This window comes from Diadema antillarum, unplaced genomic scaffold, assembly GCF_040938485.1.
Source record: "Diadema antillarum isolate AM-2024a unplaced genomic scaffold, OU_Dant_1.0 seq00000203_RagTag, whole genome shotgun sequence".
Lineage (NCBI taxonomy): Eukaryota > Metazoa > Echinodermata > Echinoidea > Diadematoida > Diadematidae > Diadema > Diadema antillarum.
Genome location: NW_027271262.1, coordinates 2,188,433 through 2,212,801, shown reverse-complemented (window position 1 = coordinate 2,212,801; position 24,369 = coordinate 2,188,433). Strand labels below are relative to the sequence as shown.

Genomic DNA, 24,369 nt, shown 5'->3' with positions numbered 1-24,369 from the left:
CTGACTGACAAATTAACAAATTGAGAAGGGAGGAGTCTTGCTGATCACATCGCGTATTCACGACAGTCTTGCATACCCTCCCGCCTCCAGTTGCAATGAATAATTTTCTTTGTTCATGTCCTCTTATCTTTACCAAAAATCTAGCTGTGTCGAGATTGAAATTAGCCCTCCATATCATGATTAAGTGGAGTATGATGAGACTGATTAGACTCTGATAGACTATTCATGTATACCCATTGAGTTTGACTTCTTTCTCCCAGGTTCTAGCTCGGTAGAATTTTTCTCTCACCCACCACCTTGAAATCCACTAACATTCTTGTTCCTCTCAAAATAGCAAAAGTGAAAAAGTTCATAAATAATTGTTAGACTACATGTACTTTCAGTGATCGTCGCAGTGAAAAGAACAAAACGCGAATATCATGTACATTTAAGTTCCATTATTGGTACTGATCAGGGAGTGTAGATGTTCATCACAGGCTAAATACTGTGAAAACATCTTTTTTTTTGGGGGGGGGGGGTTGGGTTGTTTGTGATGGAGTGAATCATCTACACTCCCTGATGAGTACCAATACGCCCATATATTGTGCAATGTATAATTGTGGTGAGCCTAATCTGGTTCGGATATCCCAAAGCACTTTACCAATAATTGATGCAATCTTGGCATATCTTTGTTCACAGGTTGCACTTATGTTCCCGGAGATGTTACATATAATACATTGTGTCAAGCTTCTGAAGCATCGAGTTGCAATTCACAATCAATAACAAGTTTTTGTTTGTTTGTTTGTTTGCTTGTTTTATGATACTAAGAGTGAGTTCTCGATAAAGTATAAAGAAGGCGACTCTTGGAAAGTACATGTGACTGAAAAGTAGCTTTTAAATGCAATATTTTTTTTTCCAAAGTGTGTTCTGTGCGATTCCTTGCAAATACAAATTTCACTGTGTGTATCGGAGTGATATGTCTTCGTGTACAGGCCTGTGACTCCCAAGTCTCTTGTATTTAACGGAATATGATGTCATAAAGCAAAACATGGTAATATTCAAAAGATTTTAAGTTACTATTTATCAGATGTTGCCCAAGCTTTGACTGATGTTTTGGCAATTTGCATTCAGAGAATTGCCTCTGACTTTTGTAGCCAAATGTTTGTGAAAGCTAACCAGGTCTTCCCTGGTGTTATGCACTGTAAGTGTGCTGCTGATTTGGTACATACTGGGTAAATTCTATAAAATGTCACACGTTTATCTCATTCCATGCAGAAGTGGAAAAAAATCCACTTTACATTAATACACACATGGGAATTAACATGTATGATGAATAACATGTCTCATGTAAACACTTAGAAATTAGCATGTACGAATGTATGATGTGTAAACATGTCTCATATAAACAGGTGGAAATTAGCATGTATGATGTGTAAACATGTCTCATATAAACACTTAGCATGTATAAGGTGTAAACATGTCTCACATAAACACGTGGAATATGTAAACATGTCTCACATAAACACTTAGCATGTATAAGGTGTAAACGTGGCTCATATAATATACACTTAGCATGTGTGAAGTGTAAACATTTCTCAAATAAACACTGAGAAATTACAATGTATGTATAATATGTAAACATGTCTAGTGCATGCAATTTTGTGATCGATCTAAAAATTAGACACTTGTTCTAAGAATAAACACTGAAATGGTAAATAAACATGTCGCAGTGTTTCTAATCTGTCACAGCGAATAAGCATGTTTCAGTGTGTACATCTTTTAACATGTTTATTTTTTTGGTTCAGTGTTTAGATCTTAAACATTGTGGGTGATTATGTGTATTTGCAGTGTTTGGTATTTCAACGCTGTGTGTGATTATGGTGTAAACGTTTGGTGTTTAGCCCTTTACGTATAGAGCAGGTGTTAAGTATTAAACATCAGAACCGTTTAATACATAAACATGTATGTGTGATGAACACCTATCGGCGTGATGAAAATAAGCACAGCATGTGTTTAACTCCTTAACCCATTCAATATAAACGCGTTGCAGTGTTTTTAAAACTGTCACAGAAAAGTGTTTAGTTAGGTGTTTAGAAACTAAACAAATTTAAACACTGTAATTATATTCACATTTGCCCTCTCTAGGCACTTAATGTCGATATGTACGTACTTATTTATTTACAGTACTGAAAGATTGTGGCATCACAAATATTTATTATGTTTTATGGTTTGTTTGTTGTTGTTGTTGTTTTTTTTTTTTTGGGGGGGGGGAGTATTGGTTTATCGGCTAAACCAACAAATTCCACAAATGTATACATTGTTGGTTTGCATGTTTTGCTATAGCATTATGTAGCAAAACATGCAAACCAACACTATTATGCACATTGCGTCTGGATGGTAAAGTACCAAAGTCTCTTTCTTCCTTTATGCAATGAAACACACAAATTCAATAAAACCAATCATCTATCAACCATTCAATATATGATAATATAAAATGTACATTTCCGAATTACAGTGTCGTGAAAGAGTACTTAAGAGCAGACAGGGGAACTCTTTTAAAATGGTCTTGACTTTTACATAATAACTGTTCAGCCAGATCCACTCAGGACAAACAAAAAACAAAAAACAAAACGAAAACAGACAAAAAATCCACATTTTTCTTTGCTTAATTCAACTGCACGTTCGCAGACAGAAGTCCGATTCTGACGGAATCGAAAAAGAATTATACTGGGGACAAGTTTCATCATAATTCACGAAAAATCTTTGACATCTTCTACTTCATTGGGCCGAAAATCATACAATTCGATTGAAGGCACATTGTTACGTTCATCATATCTTCAGGAAGAATTTTTTCTTGAAGGCAATATAGCCTATGATAAGCCACAGTGTCAATGACCAGCTCGCGATGGCGCAGTACTCGGCGTGATTTCCAACGATCGGTTGCCATGTGAACGGGAGGTAGCGCGACATAATCTTCGAACCGATGTAAAGCATCAGTGAGTTCATGCCTGTTATGAGGAACACATACATAATACACACAAACACAATTATATACATGAAAATACAATGTTTCAGGGATGATAAATCAATGTGAAATATAGACTTACCGGTCAGAAAAGTCTACTATAACTACCACTACTACTACTACAACTACCACCACTATTACCACTACTACTACCACGACTACCACTACTTCTTCTAGGCCAGAATGTGACTCCATAAATTATAGAACCACACTCAATGTCTTTTTTTTTTTCTTTTGTTATAGGCGGACCAGTTCATAGTGTTGAATAGCCGGGGAAACGCACTGTAATAAGACTGGGAGTGTCATATATGACGTTTCCCCCGCATGCGTTTTTAAACAATTCCCTAAAATGTGGAACATAATATGAAACATTAATTGTCCATATGAACAAGAAGGGGTAACAATGATTTGTCTAAGTGGAGCTTGATAACAACCAACTAATGCAAGGACCTACCTGCATATATAAGAGGAGCTCCGTTCCAAAAGCGTGTGACGTCAATGAGAAAGTGAAAGATGGCTTGAACGAGGAATGCCGTACCCGAAGCCAGACAAATGTATGAAACCGACCTGGTGAACAAAAAAAAAAAAAAAAAAGATATATATACATATATATATTTATTTATATATACCGTTATATACATAACCTTTCTATTGTATCAATTCATTTAAAAGCCGACGAATCTAAAGATGAATGAATGAATGAATGAAGTGGAAAATACGTGAAAATGCATATCTTACACCAATACATTCACCAGAAGTGCCTCTTGCCGGCGCAAAGTAAATCTGGTAACAACGTGGATGAGTAAATAAAAAGAAGTGTAACACAGAGCCCTCTCAAGGTCATAACCAAGGGGGGCGTCACCACCAACGACAGAAAATAAGTTAATAATAATGATAATAATGATGATGATAATAATGATACTATATATGACAATAATAACAATAGGCAACATTAATCGACCACCTACATATTTCCGTTCAAAGTTTGAATGAAAGAAATCATGTCATTATCGACGCAGACAAAAAAATGATACCAACATTGGACTCTTCAATGAAATGGTATATTATTAACAGGAGGTTATCAGTTCTTACCAGAGATTCTTGTTGACAGGAATCCAGCCATCTGCCATCGTACACTTTGACAGGACAGCGCTGCAAATGATCTGAAAAACAAGCATATAAACAAACAAAAGAAGATAGAAAGGAAGATCACAAGGCGTCCTCAGATGTAAGTGGTGCATAAAAAAGGCAAATATTTTCATGATGGATTTTCAAAGGCAAATACCGAGCATTAAATCTTCTTTGTGTGTGTGTGTGTGTGTGTGTGTGGAGGTAATATCTTATTCAACAGATAGTCCTTGTACACAGTCAGTACAAATAATATGATGGAATGAAACCAACGCAGAAGAATCCCATGACGTAACAATAGAACACAACGGACGTTCGAATCCTTTGTACACGTCTCCATTCATGTTTGCAGATACAATATAGTGTTATCAACTTCATAAACGTACTGTAACTATCTTTTGGAAAAGGGGTTACGCTTTATATATACCGTATTTGCATCTGGTCGTAAATACATATTATTTGGCATACAGTATAACGACAGGCGATGAATGGCTCATGAAAAAAAAAAAGAGTCCCATTTCCGAGGGAAATTTGAGATTTAAAAGCAGAAAATTTATAGAGAATCTAAAAATATGACAAGTTTGATATTTACGGAAAGCTAAGAAGCTAGTTAACAAAACTGGATATCTTTTAGACGATGTAGCTTTACCCCCAAACTGTTTTTGAGATTGAAAAAACACCCAATTTCCACGACCACGTAGCTCCGTTCGCTACAAGAAACATCGGATTTGAGCGACGTCACCAAATGTGTATGAGCTGATTTGCCGTACAGCTATATGAGACCCGCTCTAGCAAAACCCGAAACTTCTCGGCAAATGTGATTTCGCGCTACAGCCCGAAAAAGGTCAAAAAATGACCTACCTCAGGGACCAAATTGACATTTTGGTATCACGTTGTAGAGGATATTTTCTAGTTTCTGATTGATATCAACAACATTTCGAAATATAACGTACAAAATGTGGAATTTTGAAGACCAAATCGCCTTCGTTTACAGCGAAAATAACTGTTCTTTTGGCGATCGTGTCTTAAATATTCTGCGTTGAACTCTGACACATTGGGTACCTACAGAAAACTCTACCTCTGCTTATTCCAAATATGGTCATGGCATGATGTCATGCTACTCACTTTCATTCATAAATTCGTCTAAAACATGCGTAAGTTTATGCAAATCGTCTCCCAGACGCGTAAACAGCCTTGTTGCTTACCAAGACACGTGATCGAAATACGTGTTCACGATTGGTCAACTGCGCCGAGGACCCCCTTGTTTACAAGCAACCTACGTGTTATACTATGGGGATCGCTGCAGCAGCGGTGCATGCTTGCATGCAACACGTGTATCGTGACTGCTGCTCAGCACGGAAATGTTGCAGTTTCCCGCTTTGTTAGACTGTTTTTTAGCAAGTTGAGGTAGAAATTAGAATTGAAACCAACACACAAGAGAAAAAGAAGGTCACATTTATCTAACAAACCTTCATCATGCCATTTCGAAGAAGAATCAAGCTGAAATCACGGCATCAAGGAATACCTCTTCACTGCCGATTCTGCTGGTACTGTTGTGCATACACCTGATCACGGCAATCGCGAATCTTGAGCGGAATACGGTAGGTTTTGTGCTTTTCAAACGTCGTATTTCCGTAAATTTATGGGTGTGATTGTAAAAATGATTTCCAATCAATTACAGCTCTTTGACTTAGTTATCATCCTTCATGAGTATGTAAGATTACCTCAGCTATACGCAATTCCCCCACAATAATCGATTTGTTGTGTCAATAATAACAGCAAATTGTGGCTGTACGAAGGAACAGCTGATCACGGCAATCGTGAATCTTGAGCTGACGATAGGTTTTGTGCTTTTAAAACTTTGTTTTCCGTAAATTTGTGGGTGTAAAAAATGATTCCAATGAACACAAACAAACAAACAATTTAACGACGTGAATATATAGTTTTGGCGGACGATTTATTCTAGATGGACAACAAATTACACACCAATTTCCTGAAAAGTGCACACAGTTTACCTATAGATACGTAAATCCCACTGGGATACATACACATTTAGTGACAAGGCAGATTTGGCACTTTTCGTAGCCGCATCGAACTTTTTCCAGTGCTCAAATATGGTAAAAATAAAGATTCTTATATTCAAAGCAGAGACAACTTTATTGCATGATTTATGTCAGAAATTAATCAAAATAACATTAAATGATGGAAAACAGTCAATTTATATGATATTATTTCCTATAAATTTCTTCTTTAAACATTACTTACACAAATGCCATGAACACATTTTGCATATTTTGTGACCTTTCTTTCATCACCTATAACTTCCACCTGAATATTCGAGTTAAATCTGTGAGCATTTAACATCGTTTGCTTCGCGAAAGAATGAAGGACAGGGGGGGGGGGGGTAAAACCCCACTGAATATATTTACTCTTGACTTCCATATAAATTAAAGAATACCATTCCAGCGTTAAGAAAAACAAACACTATGAATATATAAGCATAATATATATCAAATACAATTTCAGTTGAATTTTTAGTAAACTGAAACCACCCTTCGTAGCACATATATTTGATTTGCCTAAGGCTTATCTTATCCGGTTTACTATTCCAAATAAGGATGGATAGTTTCTTCTTCCATTCTGAGAGATTTGTCACTGAATTATCAAACTATTCAGGCATGTAAATGAGTGTCACACAAGGTATTCGTAGGTTCTTATCGACGGTATTTTTTTTCTGCAAGATGTTTAAAGACATTTTGTTACCCACTGTCCTTGAATCTCATAATTTTCTCAAGTAGTGGAGACATCGTTGTATTTAATGTGACAAAGAAGGTAAACAGAGAAATATTCGTATTCAGGCTTGACAAACACCTCAGTATAATTAAAAATTTCAGCGGAAAAGCTTTCACCTCAATGAATTCGTTGTTGATAAAAAGGATATCGCCATTTCACATAATCTGACAATTAAGTAGTTCCTTGCAATTTTACTTCATCTTCGTGTTTCCTGAAATACTTTTTTTTTCAATGTCTCTCCTTCATATTGATCATTACGAATAATTTCTGTTCGTATATGTGAATACTACCATGTACAGTCTGCTACATGCGATAATTCCAATTATCAACAGCTAGTTTTCAGCGATTTTGGGTCCATGATACTAAAGTTTCTTGTGAAAAAAAAAGAAATGTACAGTCTCATTATTTGACGCTCGTATTTCTTTGCTATCACATTACATTCTAATTGTCTTGCTAGTCTCTTGATCAGGGTTTTATTCTGAACACCTGATGACAGGCCATTGTCTTTATTTGATAAGGCTCCAAGTAATTATAGTTTCACCAAAGTCAGATAAGCTCCATATTTACCAGCAACATCCCCCAGACCACAAGCCTGAGAAGACGCCCACTAGCGGTGTGAAAATGATGCAAAATTTTACCAGCCTGCAAGGAAGAATACGATAGAATAGAACATCTGCCTGTGAGTGGATATCAAACATTCCAAACTTACGTACAGGTAATATATCGAACGAAATCCATGACGACGCAACTGTTTGCTGTTACGGCTGCCCATGAACTGTACATTTTAGAGTATATGTCGATAACCAACCAAACAAATAAGCATAGACAAAGAAACAGAAATGAAATAAGATAAAAGGAGGAATGCAAAATGTAGATGAGGTGAACAGGCACCTGCTTTTAAGGAGTGTGGATACGAGCTTTCAATTAATCATGATTAGAATTGCCTCCTGAAAAGTACCCCTCCCCTAAAATGCAAAACAAAACAAAACTAACCCAACTCCCTAACCCAACCCCCACTCCCACACACGCACACGCATACACACAGACCTACTTATACACACATACGCACACACAACACAACACAAAACAAAACACTAACAAAAAAGAAACACTCTGAGTCGTCGTCTGGAGGGAACTTATTTCCCTGGCACATAATTATGATTCACGAAGCGACAGCAGGAATGTCCGAGATTCCACCTGCCAGCCCACAGCCCCCTACAGCCTTCCTTAGTAAAGGTTTGATTGTGTGCTTGTAAAGACTTAACCAGGCAATCTCCAGAGATGCCAACTTCTTGACACAGAAGAACAGATGGAATATCAAAAACAACAACAACAACAACAACAACAACAGATTTTTCAGAGGAAAATAAGATTTTCATAAAATCTTGACACCATCACTGGCCCGTTGGCTCTGGGCAAGTGAAATGTCAGAAAAAAAAAATGTTTCTCCGCTAAGAACAGGCATGTAAAAAGATTGCCACACCATCAAAATTGATGAGAAAATTGTAAAGCATCCGTGCATTTCCCGCCCATTTAGGCTCGTCATTCAATGCTTTTGTAGGGGTTGCAGGTATTTAGTAGTATATCTTTCGATATGATAACGCTGTTTTCTGCAGTTTTCTGTGGTTGATATTGGCCATTTATAAGCTGCTTACAAAATAATGGTCCGAGGCAGACGAAGATGTGATAGAATACTTAATTGCCTCGAGTGACGGCTTCTTGGGATATGCAGGAACTCTAGATTACGCTTTGGAATTGAGCTTCTGGAACCAAAACATATCTCTTAGTGTTGATAATATATGATGAAAATGACTGATTCGCCGTGGACATTGATGCGAGCAGTTAAAGCCGTCACTGACCTGAAGACCAAAAATACAAACTGCGACGGAAGTCAAGGTGCCCAATATGCCCTCGGGGTCATGAAGTATCTTCGTGTGGTACACGGTTACAATCTTCCCAGTCTTGATGAGGTGGGCTGGGGTGAAGAAGGCGCGGTCGATGTAGCCGGCAGCTCCCCCGGTACAGTTGGTGAGCTCTCCGTTTATCCCTACCAGGGGTCCTCCAGGTCCCTGATAGCCTCTATAATGTTATTGGCGTATTGAATCAATAACATTGGAATTTGTATTAACTTAACTATTAACACTCGCATACCCTATCAAAATTACACTACAAAATGACACATCTGCCTTTGAGTTAGTTTTGGGAGTCCGTTTACTTCAACTTAAATCCCTCACACACAACATCGAAAAGAAAATGAGGAAGGCCGACTAGTCTGTAAAGAAAATTTTCATCACTGTATATGAATACGTCAGTAGCGGCATCAAATTATTAGCCATTGAAATAGTGATATGGATCCTAATCAAAATATTGGCTGAGAGCTTCATGTGAGCAGTCTTTCATTTTCTCAAATCTCAAGTAGCAATGAATGAGTAGCCGACCAGTAAGACGCGAGTCGTTTTCTTAGACGCTGGAAGTTAAAGAAGTAATAATTAGGGAGGTCCCTGCTTACCTCGGACAACCCGGAACCGGAAGGAGAAAGGTGATGAGTACATGGATAGTGATGCAGAGGGCAGCCACCGGGAGCTCTATGTAGTCTACTATGTCGCGAAACATCAGGAAGAACGTGTTCTGCAATGATAGCGAAAGAATTGAGAACTTGTCTGACAACATCCGCTGACGGTATATCCACACACGTTTTTGTTAAGAAAAACGGGGGAAATGCCGATATCTATTAATGGGGAAAACAGCTAAAAGACACGCGCTGGCTCTGCCTTCCTTTTTTCACAAAGTGAGAAAATCTATTCACTTAAACATCCAATTACAAAATAAATGTCACATACAATACATAAAGACGAATAATACAAAATTGACAGGCAGCTACAAAACGTCTAAATAATATAAATACGATTCCAATTGATATTAGATACAAAACCTTTCGTGTGTTTTTTTCCAGATATTACTTTCATCTACTTTCTTCGCTTGCTTTAAAAATTGACAAACTTGGCTAAAATGTAATGATTTACTTTATTTCGTACAGAAAATATAAAGTATTTTGCATACAAATAAACCACGTTGTAACACTTTGGGTTTTCTGTACAATCAAGTATAAAAGCATATAAAAGCAAAAGATATGTCGATATATACACCGAATATTATGTGATAGAATATTTCAACCACCTAAATCAGAAAGGAAATGGGAAGAAATATTTAATCAAAACTTAGATTGGATTAAAATATACAATGTTCCTTATATTTCTACCCTGAATCAAACACTTCGTTATTTTCAGTATAAAACTCTGCATAGATTGGTGTTATCAAATATTAAATATTGGTGTTAATAAAGCACTTTTTGCAATGGGACTATCTAACACACACCTCTGTACGTTTTGTTCGTGCTCCACAGAAACAGTTGCATATCTGTTTTAGGAATGTGATGTTACTGAAAGGGTCATTGCTCAAATACAGGAAATCATGTTACAGAATCAAACTCAAATTACTAGAAGTGCTTTTATACTTGGTTCTACAGAAGACCCAAAATGTTACAACGTGATTTATTTGAATGCAAAATACTTTTATATTTCTGTAAGAAATATAAAAAGAAATCATTACACTTTAGCCAATGTTGTCACTTTCTAAAGCAAGCGAAGAAAGTAGACGAATATATGTCAGAAAAAACTAAAGGTTTTGTATCTAATATCAACTGGAATTGTATTTACATCACTTCGTCGTTTTGCAGTTGTCTGTAAATTTTGGAACATTTGTCTTTATGTATTCTATGTGACATTTATTTTGCACCTGAATGTTTATGTGAATAAAATTTCTTTGTGGGGAAAAAAGTATAAAAGCACTTCTAGAAATTTGAGTTTGATTCTGTAACATGATTTCCTGTATTTGAGCAATAAACCTTGGAGTAACATCACATTCCAAAAACAAATGTGCATTTGTGGAGCTCGAACAAAACACACACAGGTGTGTGTTAGATAGTCCCATTTCAAAAAGTAATTTATCAATACGAATATTTCCATGCAGAATTTTATACTGAAAATAACGAAGTCTTTGATTCGGGGTATTTATATTGAAGGCACATTATATATTCTAATCCAGTCTAAGTCTTGGGTAAATATTTGTTCCCTTTCCTTTCAGATTTAGGTGGTTGAAATATTTCATCACACAACATTCGGTGTATATATCGACATAGCTTGGTTCTTTTAAACAAATTATGTATATTTTCTTGTTGCGTCTTTATTTCATTATCATTTACTGCCTCCCTTATCATAACTAAACATAAGGATATGTCTCTGAAGAAAAAGTCACCATGAAACTGAAGTTTTTTTTTAATCACAGTAGAAGTAGGCCTACTTGGATCTCTCAGACTATCTCCAAGAAAAGACTGAGTTTCGTAATCATATATTACATCCACGATATATATTCATCAATTTCATTGGGGACTCTCTAGTCTGTTGGGATACAATTATAACTTTGATGTAGAAATATTTAACTTTTTAACTATTTAAAAAGATGATGATTGTTGAAAGTATACTACCATTATTTTGTACTTTGTTGATGAGATTTGAGAAAGTTAAAGTATTTGAAAAAAATGGCATACAGAGAATAAATAAGTCAAATCAAATCAAATCAATGACAGCGAATCAGCTATCAACTGCTCTAACAACAGAAACTAATCAACCACTTTTTGTCTTCACTAAATTTCGAGTTTAATTGTCCATCCATCCCACCCCTACCCCCAACTCAACGCCACTTCATCTGGAGCTGATCACGGTGAAAATCGGCAAATCAAGTCACAAAGTCCAAACTGTTTTCTGGAATGGCAATGAAACTATGAGGAATTTCTTCATCAGAAATATTTCCTTTTCTCTGCTAGTAGACTATTGCATAAACTAACGTTCCCTCAACCATTAGGAACCTGAAAAAAATAGAGTTGCTAAATACCCACCGTTCTATCTGTTTTCCTGCGTACTTGGAGCCATCTTGAGAAGAGGTAACACGAAGCTACGATAAAGTAAGTGATGCCAAATCGCTGCAGGACACCTGGTATCCGAAGAGTTAGCAGGTCATTCTTAGCTACGGAACACAAATTAGAAAACAATCACAAATGGGTCACTTCGTATGAATTATTTAAAAAAAATGAAAATGAATATAAATGTAATTTTTAAAGTGCCACTTCAAACAAACCGTTTCCCGAAATATTTCTGCATAGAAGATAAACATTCTTCATGGTAGCTATACCCTTTATTTGCATTTTGTCTAGGTCGAAAATTTCTGAGTTTTGTGTGTGTGTTTGTGTATGCGTTTGTGTGTGTATGTGTGTGTGTGTTCCAGCGTGCGCATATAAGTCTGCGTGCGCTTGAGTCAATCCATCTCAATTTGTATCCTTTGCATATAGAATTCGCAGATATTCTAGTGTAAGATAGCTACAGGGTTAGGGACACAGACTGTAAACATGGGACCTGCACGCTTCAAGTCCTGAGGAGCACACTGCTTTATTATCAGGCTGACCTGCCCTCAGCAAAACTCAACATCATGAACATGATCTGCATAAACTGTATTTACATATTGACATATTTAAATGAACTAAGAGGACCAATGGGAATAACAGGAATGGTAGGGACCAACTACAATGAAAGAACCCTATTCATGAAGACAACCAATGAAACCACACCGGATGACGGTGGCTGCAAGCTGGGGTGAGAACTGCAGACATGGAATGATAAACAAAAGGATCAGATGTGACAACAAGTAAGGGTGATAACTGTAAACATGAATGGGGAAGGAATAACACGGATGGGGAAGAAATGAGAATGGTGGGACAGAAATAGAATACAGGTTAATGAGATGTGGGACTGTCTGAAAACCTAGCCAAACTGAGATACAATGTACATAACAAACTTATACTGGAAAGAAGGAGATAGGCTTTGCTGTCTCACACTAGCATATGAACTCCTGGCTGGTGTGCGATTATTCGCTGAGGAGAAAAGGTATCATGAGAGTGCCATGATTCACCTGCAACTGATTGTTTGAATGGTGACAATAATCAGACAAATAATGTTTTTGCTAACTTGCCTAACTGTAGACGGTTTATTTTAGAAACGATTTTCAATAAACCTATTGTTCATATTTTGCATATAGAATGTATAACAGTAGTTAACGGTGATTATGCTTATTCACATTTTCATGGCTGTTATTTTTATCCCAAAGTCACATCAAATTTTGAACAACAAAAGGTGTCTCTTTTTTCATCTGCAGATGTCAGCACGGAGCTTTTCAAGTTGGAGGTGGGGGGAGGGGGCGAGTAAACTTACATTGGATAAAGACACCCATAACAAAGAGGATGATACTTCTGATGACGACTTTCTTGAAGATGGCGCGAAAAGACTGCCCCTTGGAGAGCAGAATGTTAATGGCGAGGTGAATGGACGTACCCATGATGAATACAAACCTTTAAAAAGACAATGAATATCAGGACACGTTTACACAAAAAAAAAGACAGGTATTCATGACGAATGACCATGCAAACAACAGTTGCATCTCCATGCAGCCAAAAGCGGACATTCTAAGAGACTTCTATTCTTTGCAAGTAAATTCCACCGTTGTTTGTATGAAGTGCCTGAAAGTTGTCCTCTTGGTCTGGTTGAAACCGTTCCGACAAATTGAATTATTTACGTGTTTCGCAAATTATTTGTGAAATAATTGTGAAAAAATTTCGCAATGTGTCTCTAGATCTGCAATCTCTCCTAAGGGCCACCATACCTTGAGTGTAGTGCTAGTCACCTAAAGCCCGCCACACACTATACGACTTTCGGTCGCGCGACTGACTTTGAATGCGAAATAATCACAACAGCCTCGGAATAAACACGCTTGTGCATTTCAGATCCAAAGTCGTCAGATGTGCGACCGAGAGTACTATTCTGTGTGATGGCCTTCAAGGAGACGCCCGGATGATTTTCAGATTTTTACATTTGAACAACTATAAATCAGTTATACTGAGGACAGACTTTCAGAATTATATTCTTAATATTCGAACCAAACTAACTTATAAGATTTATTTTTCGTGCACTTGAAGATAATTTCAGCCCATTTAATTTCTTTGATTTATTAATGCAAAATATTACATCTATCTTATAGCTGTAAACAAGAAAATATAAGTTGTCTTGGATCCCCATTCAGAAAAATGTTAAATATGATAATATCGAAGTACAACAAATTAGTTGTTATGAACTAGAGCAAAATTGTGTGTATTTCGATAAAGCAAATGCTGCACAATAACACTGAACTTATGTTTTTGTTCAAGCTCTTTTTGGATATCGAATGTACACAATTTATTGTCTGTGCTTTTGCCACCATATCATTGTATTATGCTATTTTATTTGCGCACTTTCCTCCTTCGGGGGAAAAATAAATACGAAATAACGTACGCTGTATTTCATCAATTCTCATGAAATGAAATACTCTTAAAATCAGATAAATGTAACCTGCGGCCATTATTTAGCCCTTGTTAGAGAGAAAAGCATGTACAAGATGTGTGTACTATTTTTTTTCAACAACACACATGATATATCATCTTTGTTTTACTGGCTTCGGTCAAGTTCAGCTTAAGCTTTGAGATTCGTCAACTGAACAGACTATCGCGGGAGTATTAATAGAAGGCACACGAAATATCAATTTCTATGTTTAACGTACATTTCACGAGGGATTACCAATGTTTTCTCATAACATCAGTATATACTCACCAAGGAAAGAAGGTATCGGCCACGGTCATGCCTGAAATGAATAAATGAGAAAAAAAACTATAGTGTTTGATAAAAATATATATATTTCCTCAAATTGTCACTGACAAATGTTAAACACTCGTGGTATTTGTTTATCTAGATAATCTATGTTGTCCTGTGAAGGTAAACTTACTCGAGAAGAGTGTTACAAAGCTTTGTGTTTAAGGGTAATAATTCCTCCTGCCTTCTGAAAGAGGCAAGTCCGGTGTTCTTTTGTTATGCAAGAAAACTGTAAAATATGTTAAAAGTTTCTTAAGATTCTCTTTATATCGTTCTATACACATGTGATTTCACAAGTTGTAGCAGTTTTCTTACAACTTCAAAAATTCTTACCTTATTTAACTTAACGGATTGTCCGATTTTCCTCAAACATTTACTGATGTGTTCTATCAATACTGCATTCTGTAAATTCACATGTACTGAGCATTCTGAAGGTGAACTTGTCTTTTGATTAACTTTGTAAAAGAAATGATGATAACTTTTAATCAGATATTATCTTGAATGAAAATTGTCATAATTGAGGGTTATATTATTACTAGTGTGTGTGCACGTGTAGGGGAAAAACACAGGATATGTTAACTTACCATACCATACGGAGTGAGTTAGGAAGGCATACTTCCCATTCCCTGCTACGCCCATAACCAATTGGGCAATGGCAAGCCTGCAAGGAAGAACAAAAAGACTTTAGTAAACAATACCAAGCACTGAAAGGCTGTAGCTGCAATTATGGATTCCCGAGTTAGCACACATTGACACCATGACTGACGTTTTGGTATATCACTTTTTTTTTTTTGTTCCCGCCGGCATTTTGTTTTAAACATTAACAAAATCACAGCTATGTCTGATGATGACATTTAAAGTAAACACTGAACATAATTTCATCAATGAGTAGTATAAACTACATAATCCTGAAGTTACTTTTATTGTTGTTTTTGTTATTTTTTGGTCCGATGTTCCAAATTATTTCACTCTTCTTATCATGAACCATTTCGAACATTGGGTAAGGTTCCACTTTAATGATATAATGTGTCTTCTGAGAAACAACACTCAGCTGACCCTCTGAATGTGTCCACTGACTTCTGTCTCTGCGACATTTTGTTGGGCTTGTTGATGGGAGTGGTCAAATGTGCTTCGTCCCCTGAATGTTGGTCAGTCTACATTTATCGTAGCAAAATATACAGAGAGAGAAAGAGAGATGCATGTGGGTATGATTGAAAGGTTCAAAAATACGATCACTTGGATACACTGAACCACATATCGAATGTCAACTCAAATTACTAGAAGTGCTTTTTATACTTGGTTCTACAGAAAACCCAAAGTGTTACAACGTGGTTTATTTGTATGCAAGATACTTTATATTTTCTGTAAAGAAATCAAAAGAAATCATTGCATTTTAGCCAATTTTGTCGATTTTAAAGCAAACGAAAGAAGTACACGAATATGTCTGAAATAGTAAAGGTTTTGAATATGATTTGTAGATGCCTGTCAATTTTGTATTCTCGGTTCTTATGCGTTGTGTGTGACATTCATTATGTACCTGAATATTTAAGTGAAAAAAAAATCTTTGTGAAAAAAAAATCGAATGTCAAATTTACGTACATTACAGGTTGAAGAAAATGACAGGTTTGCTGGTTTCTTCTTACAATGATTCTATTATGACCGTATAGGCGTATTCATATTTACAAGATAAGCAACATCACACTTTAGTATTCTTTTCCGCGCCTGATCCAGATGAATAAACGAGTGACTTTAGAATGTGATGCAATCATTTTCCCGATGAAAACAAATCACTACTAGGCCTATTTTCCCAATGAAAATAGAACATATTTGGGAAATTAATGGTTATATTCCTCTTTTCACAGTTAAGGTGATGACAAAATAAAATCTGTCAAGCATTAATCACGAAAATAGTTGTATATCGGGTTTTTTTTATGTCAGCATTGTAATCAATGTAATCAATATCAGATTTCGATTCTGGATACAAACTAAATGTACAGGTTCATGTGAAAATTAAGAAAGTTTTCATTCATTTATTTCCAAAATAAAAACTATTCAGATGTCAAAGATTCGTTGTACTCACGGAAACGTTATAAATGTTCGAGACTGGCAGTGAGGTCGCGATGAAATGCTTTTTAATGCAGTATCTGCAAATTAAAGAGCGGGGAGAGATAGAACTAATATGAACATCAAGGTATGAAGATGCTACTGCGCCATTATACGCAATTCCGTTGAATTAATCTTTAATCATGTGACATCAACAAATATGAATGGTCCTAAATCTCGATTCCTATTATTAGAATTCATCGACGGGCAATGATCAACTTTAGATCTACACGTACTTATTAAACCACGCCTCTAAGTGTACACTCTTTTGTATATCAAAATATTTCAGGAAATTATAACCAAAAAAAAAAATATATATTCTCTAGGGCCTACGTCACTGGTCTAATCAATAACAGGTTTAGAGGAAGTATTTCTGACAATAAGGATTAAAAAAAGAAGGTAATGACGCTTCGCAGGATATAATAGCCATACCTTTGCATACGTCTTGCTGTACAATATATTTTATGTTTTAAAGGGTTGTCTATTGTTAAATTTATGCCTAATAGTAAATGCACCAACAAATTAAGAATAACGAGATTCTACGTTTTTGCTTTTGCCATACCTCTTCTTACTTGAATTAAATTTCAAGAATGTGTACAAAGCAATGAAAGAGTGACTATATATCCGTGTAAAATATAAAAAATTATGAGATAATGAGAATCAAGACAAGTCCCAGAATTAACTTTTAAATCACACTGCATTCCACAACAATAGCCGAGTCTCGATTTTAAGAATATGTTTTCATTCTTTTAAATCTAAGTCACGTAAGGAGATGTAATCAGAGATCGGTAATCAGGTGATCCACAGTGATTTCAAAATTTGATCTTGATATTTCTCTCCCTTTATACCCCCCCCCCCCGTAGTTGAAATAGAAACGACATTCTCTCTCAAAAATGTATGATTGATCAGTTGCATTCCGTAAATTCAATCAGAAGCTCAACGTTTACCACGAAAGTGACGTTACGTGAAATTCAAAACAGTGTTTTAAAGGGTTCACAAGATGCATGTTAGATAAATATCTAGGCGAAGTTCACAAAATGCAACTTTCTCTCTCTTCTGACTCCATTTACACTGTGATATGACACTATGTTCAATTTTTACTTCCGTATTTAACGTATACCTGGTGTGGAATATTATGATTTTAACGTTTGCTAATTTGTCCCTCAACTTGGCGGTAAATTCGCCGGGGCTTGAGAGAGTTTATTAACTATATATGATTGTCCCCCGTGGAGTATGTTAATGTGGTCTAAAAACATTACCTGTTATATATATATATATATATATATATATATATATATTTATGTGTGTGTGTGTGTGTGCGTGTGTCCATATATGATAGAGAAAAAAAGAAAACAAATCTGAAATCAAGCGAAAGTCTACCAGTGTAAAAAAGAGACAAACAGTTCAAATATGCTATTGCAAATATACTCACTCCCACAAAGCAGTGAAGATGAATCCGAGAACGATAGTCCCGTACACGATCAAAACAGCTGAGTGATTAAAACAATAATACACTTGAAAATAATCATAATGACGTGATATTTTTTGTTTACACTATCACATTCATTTTCTGAACAAAACAGCAACAGAAAACAGCACGATTAAAATACTCTTTGCAACTATCTATAGTGATCTGCAAAGGCGCTTCTCCAGTTGCGAGTTGAAATCTGAGTAGCCTATAAACTGAAAATAAAGATGTAAAATTGCCCGCTAAAACAATGGAAGCTAATTGATATCAGCACAAACCCATGTATGAAAAAAAAATAGCCTCAACACGTTATATTTATGGCTGCCCGGACGCTCACTATACACAGCCCAGTCCCTGTAAAAACGCGTTTTACAGCGACTGTGATGGGCTGTGTATAGTTACCCGCGCTCATACACCATGGCCAGATACTGCGTTACAGGTAAAATTCAATGGCACCCCAAAAATGAATAAATGAATAAATAAACAATGAATAAGAGACACCCAAAAAGATGAGAAGCTATATAGCTGCTGTCCGTGTCGTTGACGTTCATGGGTTTTAAACTGTTGAAAACACTGAAACCTTGGCACCTTGATCTTCCGGAAGTGTCTGATAGTCTGAAATATGAGTTTAGCTTCCGATGTGAAACTAAGTAATATGGGTATTTCCGACTCGTAGACTTTAACTGCCACAAGCCGAGACATAATTATGCAATCATTGTAATTATTTGACGAGACATTCATCTTTCTCTGTCTAAATCATTCTTTGCTGCCTTATAGGCCCGAATTCACGAAGGTGGTACAAATGAAACCATGGTTTAAACCATGGACAAAAACCATGGAGCGCCAAGCGTCGCGTGGAATATTTCGTTACGGAATCAGTCATTTCGTCGATGAAATGATTATTTTGTAACGAAATGACAACATTTTGTAACTAAATGAAAATGTCGTTAACGAAACGGTCATTTTGTCGACGAAATGACCAATTTCGTAACGAAATATTCCGTGCGACACTTGGCGCTCCACGGTTTTTGTCCATGGTTTAAACCATGGTTTCATTTGTACCACCTTCGTGAATTCGGGCCAATAGCTACAGTTTAGAAACAGAAAGCACGCGATGAATGTTTGAAATTACATACTGTTGCTTGAATCTAGATGCAGCTTTGTACATGGATTACTGTAGCTATTACCGATGCTTGAAAAGAAATGTTACGCATTCGTGTGTCTGTAGCTACTACGGTAATTGAATTTTTAATAGTTAATCATGAACACACGAGCTTGGACGACGAGTTATATCAGTTTCAATTTCATAAAGAAGCAGTCACGGCAGTACCGACGTCCAAAATTTAGGCTGTACTCTACCTGTGTCCGCGTAGGTAGGGTTCCATACGAGACTCGTCGAGCAGCGAGTCACGTCCGTCCCGTTGAAAGAGATTGTAGAGGGCACTGTGAGGTTGTACCCGCCATCTTGCTCGAAGTGATAGTACAATCTGACAATAGAGTCGAGCAAAAAAGGAACAGAGTTAGTGAAGCTTCTATTTCGACCTTCGTGCAGATTATTTAAGCTGAAAAAACAACTTTGTTGAAACTAGATAAAAAAGTTGTGGCGGCTGGTATGCCTCTGCTACTTCGCATTATTCGCTCAATAGGTTTACAGAATATCTTGCCAATGTTCAGCGATGAATAGTTTCATATCATTTGCACATAATCACTATCTGTATACACCAATTATCAAGACTATACTTCGAGAAATTTTCAAAATATGGAAAAAAATTAGTGAAATCTTAGCATTTTCTCTTGATCTTTGACCTCATGTCCTAAATCTTCCCCCGCAGAATCATTGCACAGTATTAGACCTGTTTGATTACGTGCATACATGGATTCATCGGTAAGGTAGGGCCTACATATTCTCTGTTTGGAGAAATAGATTGATTTCACCGGTTACACTTCGTGGAGATGCCATAACAAATCAAAAACAACATGTGGATCACAAGTACGAGTACATTGTGCGTTTTAATCATCCCAAAAAAGAATTGGTTTATAAAAGGGATAGTACAGTATTGGTGGAGATGAGAATCGGGCTTTTAAGTTTTCGCAAGATACCACGAAAACACTCATGAAATAGTACAGAGCACACCATTTTAAGAGGAAATCAAAGTTTATTTGATGAAAATCGGGTTTGGAATGACTGAAACATCCAAACAAAAAGTAAAACAAAGCGATCGTAATAAAGTGTGGGTCCCACACTTTTTTAGAATCGCTCTGTTTTGGATATCTCAGCCATTTCAAAACCAATTTTCATCAAATAAAATGTTGAATTCCACATGGATTCACATGCTCTTTTTTTTTCTCATAAGAGGTTTCTCTATATCTTACCCAAAAATGTTAGAAACCTGAAATTAGGTCTCAACCAAAACTATACGATCCCTTTAAGCGTGCATCCCATTACATCATATGACAGTAACAGTTAACAGAATACGTTCCTTCTTGATGTCCGATATTCGGAGGAAGTCCATTGCGAAATTACCAAACTGTACTGGCTCAGGGTGAGACTTAACAACATACGCAATACAGCCTGTCAAGTTAGTAAACATTACACCCAGGAGGAATCATACCATGGATGTACAATGTATATGCAAGGAGTTACAGAGCTCCAAGGTATAATGTATACAATAAAGTACTTTTTTCATAGGACAAGGAGCTACACAGGACGTCTCTAAGCACCTTTGCCATGTTTCTTAGCGTTGACAAGAGACTCAATGCAATGAAGAATGAAAACAGAGGGTTTTGTTGGAGGTTTTGTTTTTGCGACTTCGGAGGATACTTGATTACGTTAACCTTGTAAGATAAAACATGAATAGATAGTGATCTCCTTAGAGACTTCAGAATGGACCTTCTATTTTTTTCTTTTACCCGATACATTCCATTACATTTCCATCACAGGCATCAAACGACTGACTCCACAGATTTACTCTCTAATAGTATGCGTACAAAAATGTCATTATCATCTTGATGTAGTCCAGGATGGGATACTGCAGCGGTGAAGTACTTATGGGAGTTGGCAGACGGCAAATGTCCGGAATACTTACTCGCAGAATGTGTTATTTCTTTTAGGGTAATCTGCGTCCAGGTTGGTGACGCTGATGCGTAGTGCCCACTGGGTGTCGACCAGGGCAACGGGGTTGTCGGAGTCTCTCTTCAGATGAGCTACAGACAGCAGCTTACACTGTCGAGGTAAAAGATAATAATGTTATACAAGGCGTTACAAATGGATGATAAATTATAGCAGAATATGTAAAAGCCATCCCTACATCGTTTATACTAAATGTGTTTATAGCTTGTACATGCTTGTTTTATTATTATTATTTTTTTTTTATTTTTTTTTTTTTTTTTGGGGGGGGGGGATATGGGATTTAATGTTCCTAGACTGCTGCGGGTGTTTACATACCCACGTTCGCATACAGATCTGTAAAAACAAATTCATTAAAAAGAGTGAACCTATGACGAGATGGGAAGGGGGAGAGAAGAAGGAAGCACTGGTGGTGAAGGTTCGCCTGATATTACAGCAGCCATCACAAGCTCAGTTGTCTCAATTGATTGTCATATAAACACGACTAAAGCCCCTTTCTAACAGAGCCTTCAACCCGAGTTACCGCGACGTCGTCCGGAAAATCTCGTTTTACCCTGCCTGTTAAAACGGCCCTCGCAAAATGTTGTTCAAACGTTTTCGCGGTGACTTTTGCCAAATTCTGTTCTAGCTAGTTAGGGAAATTACCCCTACATTATCCCGACATTGCTCCGACATTTCCCTCACAACCCTTCTATTAGAGCGCCGTCGTGGTAATATTCCTTTATGGTCCAAACAGAACGACACACAGCTCGCCGATGATCGCCGATCACATGCATGGATTGTAACCACAGCCCCATCTCACATGTACTGATAGGTTGTTATGGAAACCTACCCGAACGAGGTTTCGGCGTGGTCTGTTAAAACGGTACCCCTTGCTCTCTCCTGCCGTTTTATTGCCCAAGGCGAGAAATTTTGTCCTCCGGGCGTTGTCGCAACTTATGTCGGGGTAAGTTCTGTTTAAACAGGGTTAGAGTTTCCTCCCTCTCGTTTCCTCCTCTTCTCGTTTTTCCCCTCCGTTTTCTTTTCCCCTCCTTTCTTCTCCTCCTTCTCCTTGTCTTTCTTCACCTTCATCCTTTTTCCTCTTCCTCATTCAGGGAAACAACACATTACAAACGTACAACGGGAAGCTGCCGAGAGCTTTGTACTTTACCCCAATACAAACGTCGGTCTGCATCCACACAGCGATCTTCCGGTGTTCTGCTTTTATGAAGCGCACGGACGCCGTGTCGTGGGTCACGAAGTGAAGGTTCAGCGCGGTCTCGGTCGTCGGGAACCCGTCTTTCTGCTTCTTTGCCGGCGGGTTTTTAATCTCGTGCCTGCGCGTGACCGGACCCAAGTCAGCTGCCACGCCTTATCCATCAAAGAAAATGAAGATTGATTACCAAGGTGTCGTTTTGCTTAACTACTTCAACCACACCATACTAACGCCTTCACCCAAATTCTGAAACTAATTATTACCCACAATCATGTCTGAGTAAAAAAAAATCTTCTTTATACTTTGTCGAGAATTTTAGTTTTAGTGTTGGGCAAGGTCAATAAAAGAATTCTTTACATTTCTAGCTGAGGGTGACGGAATGGTACTTTACATCCGGTTGAATTGTCATTTGCAGGATGTGTGTCATTATACAAACCATCACTCAAAAGTTCATTACTTTACTCTTAACTACAGTTTATAGTTCGACTCAAGACGGGGGTGAACTGTTGAAAGTTGCTAATAAGGAAAATGACACATGTGTGTTGGAATATGAGCTACAAAATGGTTGCAACAACCACTTGCTATTTTATTTGGCGCTCGCGATTGACCACTGTCGTGGTGTTTGTGCTCCGTCAGAAATTAGTATCCTTGTTCACCCCATCATCCCCTGGCGTGCAAGCAAACATAAAAGTTTGAAATGGAACCTCATAACCAGGAACTAGTAGTTCCATGCTCGTCATAAGCCCAATGAGTAGTCCAGGGCACCGTTATATAAAAGTTGTCACTATCTGGCAAGTTGTCACTCTATGACAACTTCAGTGAAATCACAGGTTTTAATTGGCTCTGAGAAGCTCTGGTTACTGACTGTAACTATGGTGATTGTCAGAGGACAACTTGTCAGGGCTGACAACCTTCATGAAACGGTACCTCGAATGATGCGACTGGCAACTGCAAGACTAGACGTTTGAAGTGTCGATGATCGGAATGCCCGGCAATACCCCCTGACAGTGGTAAGTCGAGCCTATTTATAATTTAAAGGAGTAATGCCGAATAGTTTCTATATAGGGTGCCAGGGGGTTTCATTTCCAGTTGATCTATATAGCTAAAAATTGTGACCCCGGCCCCGTCCAAATCTCTTTCTCTTTACGCACACACACACACACACACACACACACACACACATAATACACAATGAACTGAAGTAAGCTCAAATAATTATATCCGTTTATACCAGATTGTCTAATGTACTACATTCGAACCTTCATGAAGACATAAAATGCCGGAGGAAAACTGTTACCATGACGACTGACATGCCTCCGTCATGATGCATGATTTTCCCAATAGGTCTGAGTACGTTTGACAATGTGAGATGACAGTTTTACATTTAAATGTAATTGGTAAAAAAAAGAAAATTCATGTTTGTCTTAAATGTGTTGGGTGTTCACTTTCTTTGAACTAGGTTTCATTTGGATGGATGGCTGGCTTAATCTTTCAGAGATTTTGTATTCAGGGATTTGAGCATCTTCACTTGAAAATTGACCCTTCCCCTTTGACCCCATAGTCCATCATTCTTCAAATACTCACTAAGTGGTAATATATGTTTTCATGACACTTTGAGAACAAGGGAAATTTGTGGCATATCAACATTTTCCTTTGACCCCACAGTCTTAACTTTCCTGGATACATCATTGAGCAGTAATTCATGCACATACAGATAATGTGCACAGTTTTGTTAGATTAATCCACTGAGTAATCTCCAAGATA

At 37.2% G+C, this 24,369-nt stretch overlaps 1 protein-coding gene across 1 annotated transcript; it reads right to left on the bottom strand.

The window, feature by feature from the left end:
• Nucleotides 1-2,808: 2,808 nt before the first annotated feature.
• LOC139728856 (heparan-alpha-glucosaminide N-acetyltransferase-like) lies at nt 2,809-23,928 on the bottom strand. Its single transcript, XM_071639796.1, has 15 exons — nt 23,916-23,928; nt 22,561-22,760; nt 21,370-21,506; nt 19,638-19,770; nt 15,769-15,866; nt 15,297-15,373; nt 14,674-14,704; nt 13,246-13,382; nt 11,880-12,007; nt 9,435-9,553; nt 8,785-9,004; nt 7,493-7,567; nt 4,097-4,167; nt 3,459-3,571; nt 2,809-2,987 (listed from the first exon to the last, which is right to left on the bottom strand). The coding sequence occupies exons 1-15, from the start codon at nt 23,926-23,928 to the stop codon at nt 2,809-2,811; spliced, it is 1,731 nt and encodes a 576-aa protein (XP_071495897.1).
• Nucleotides 23,929-24,369: the final 441 nt, after the last annotated feature.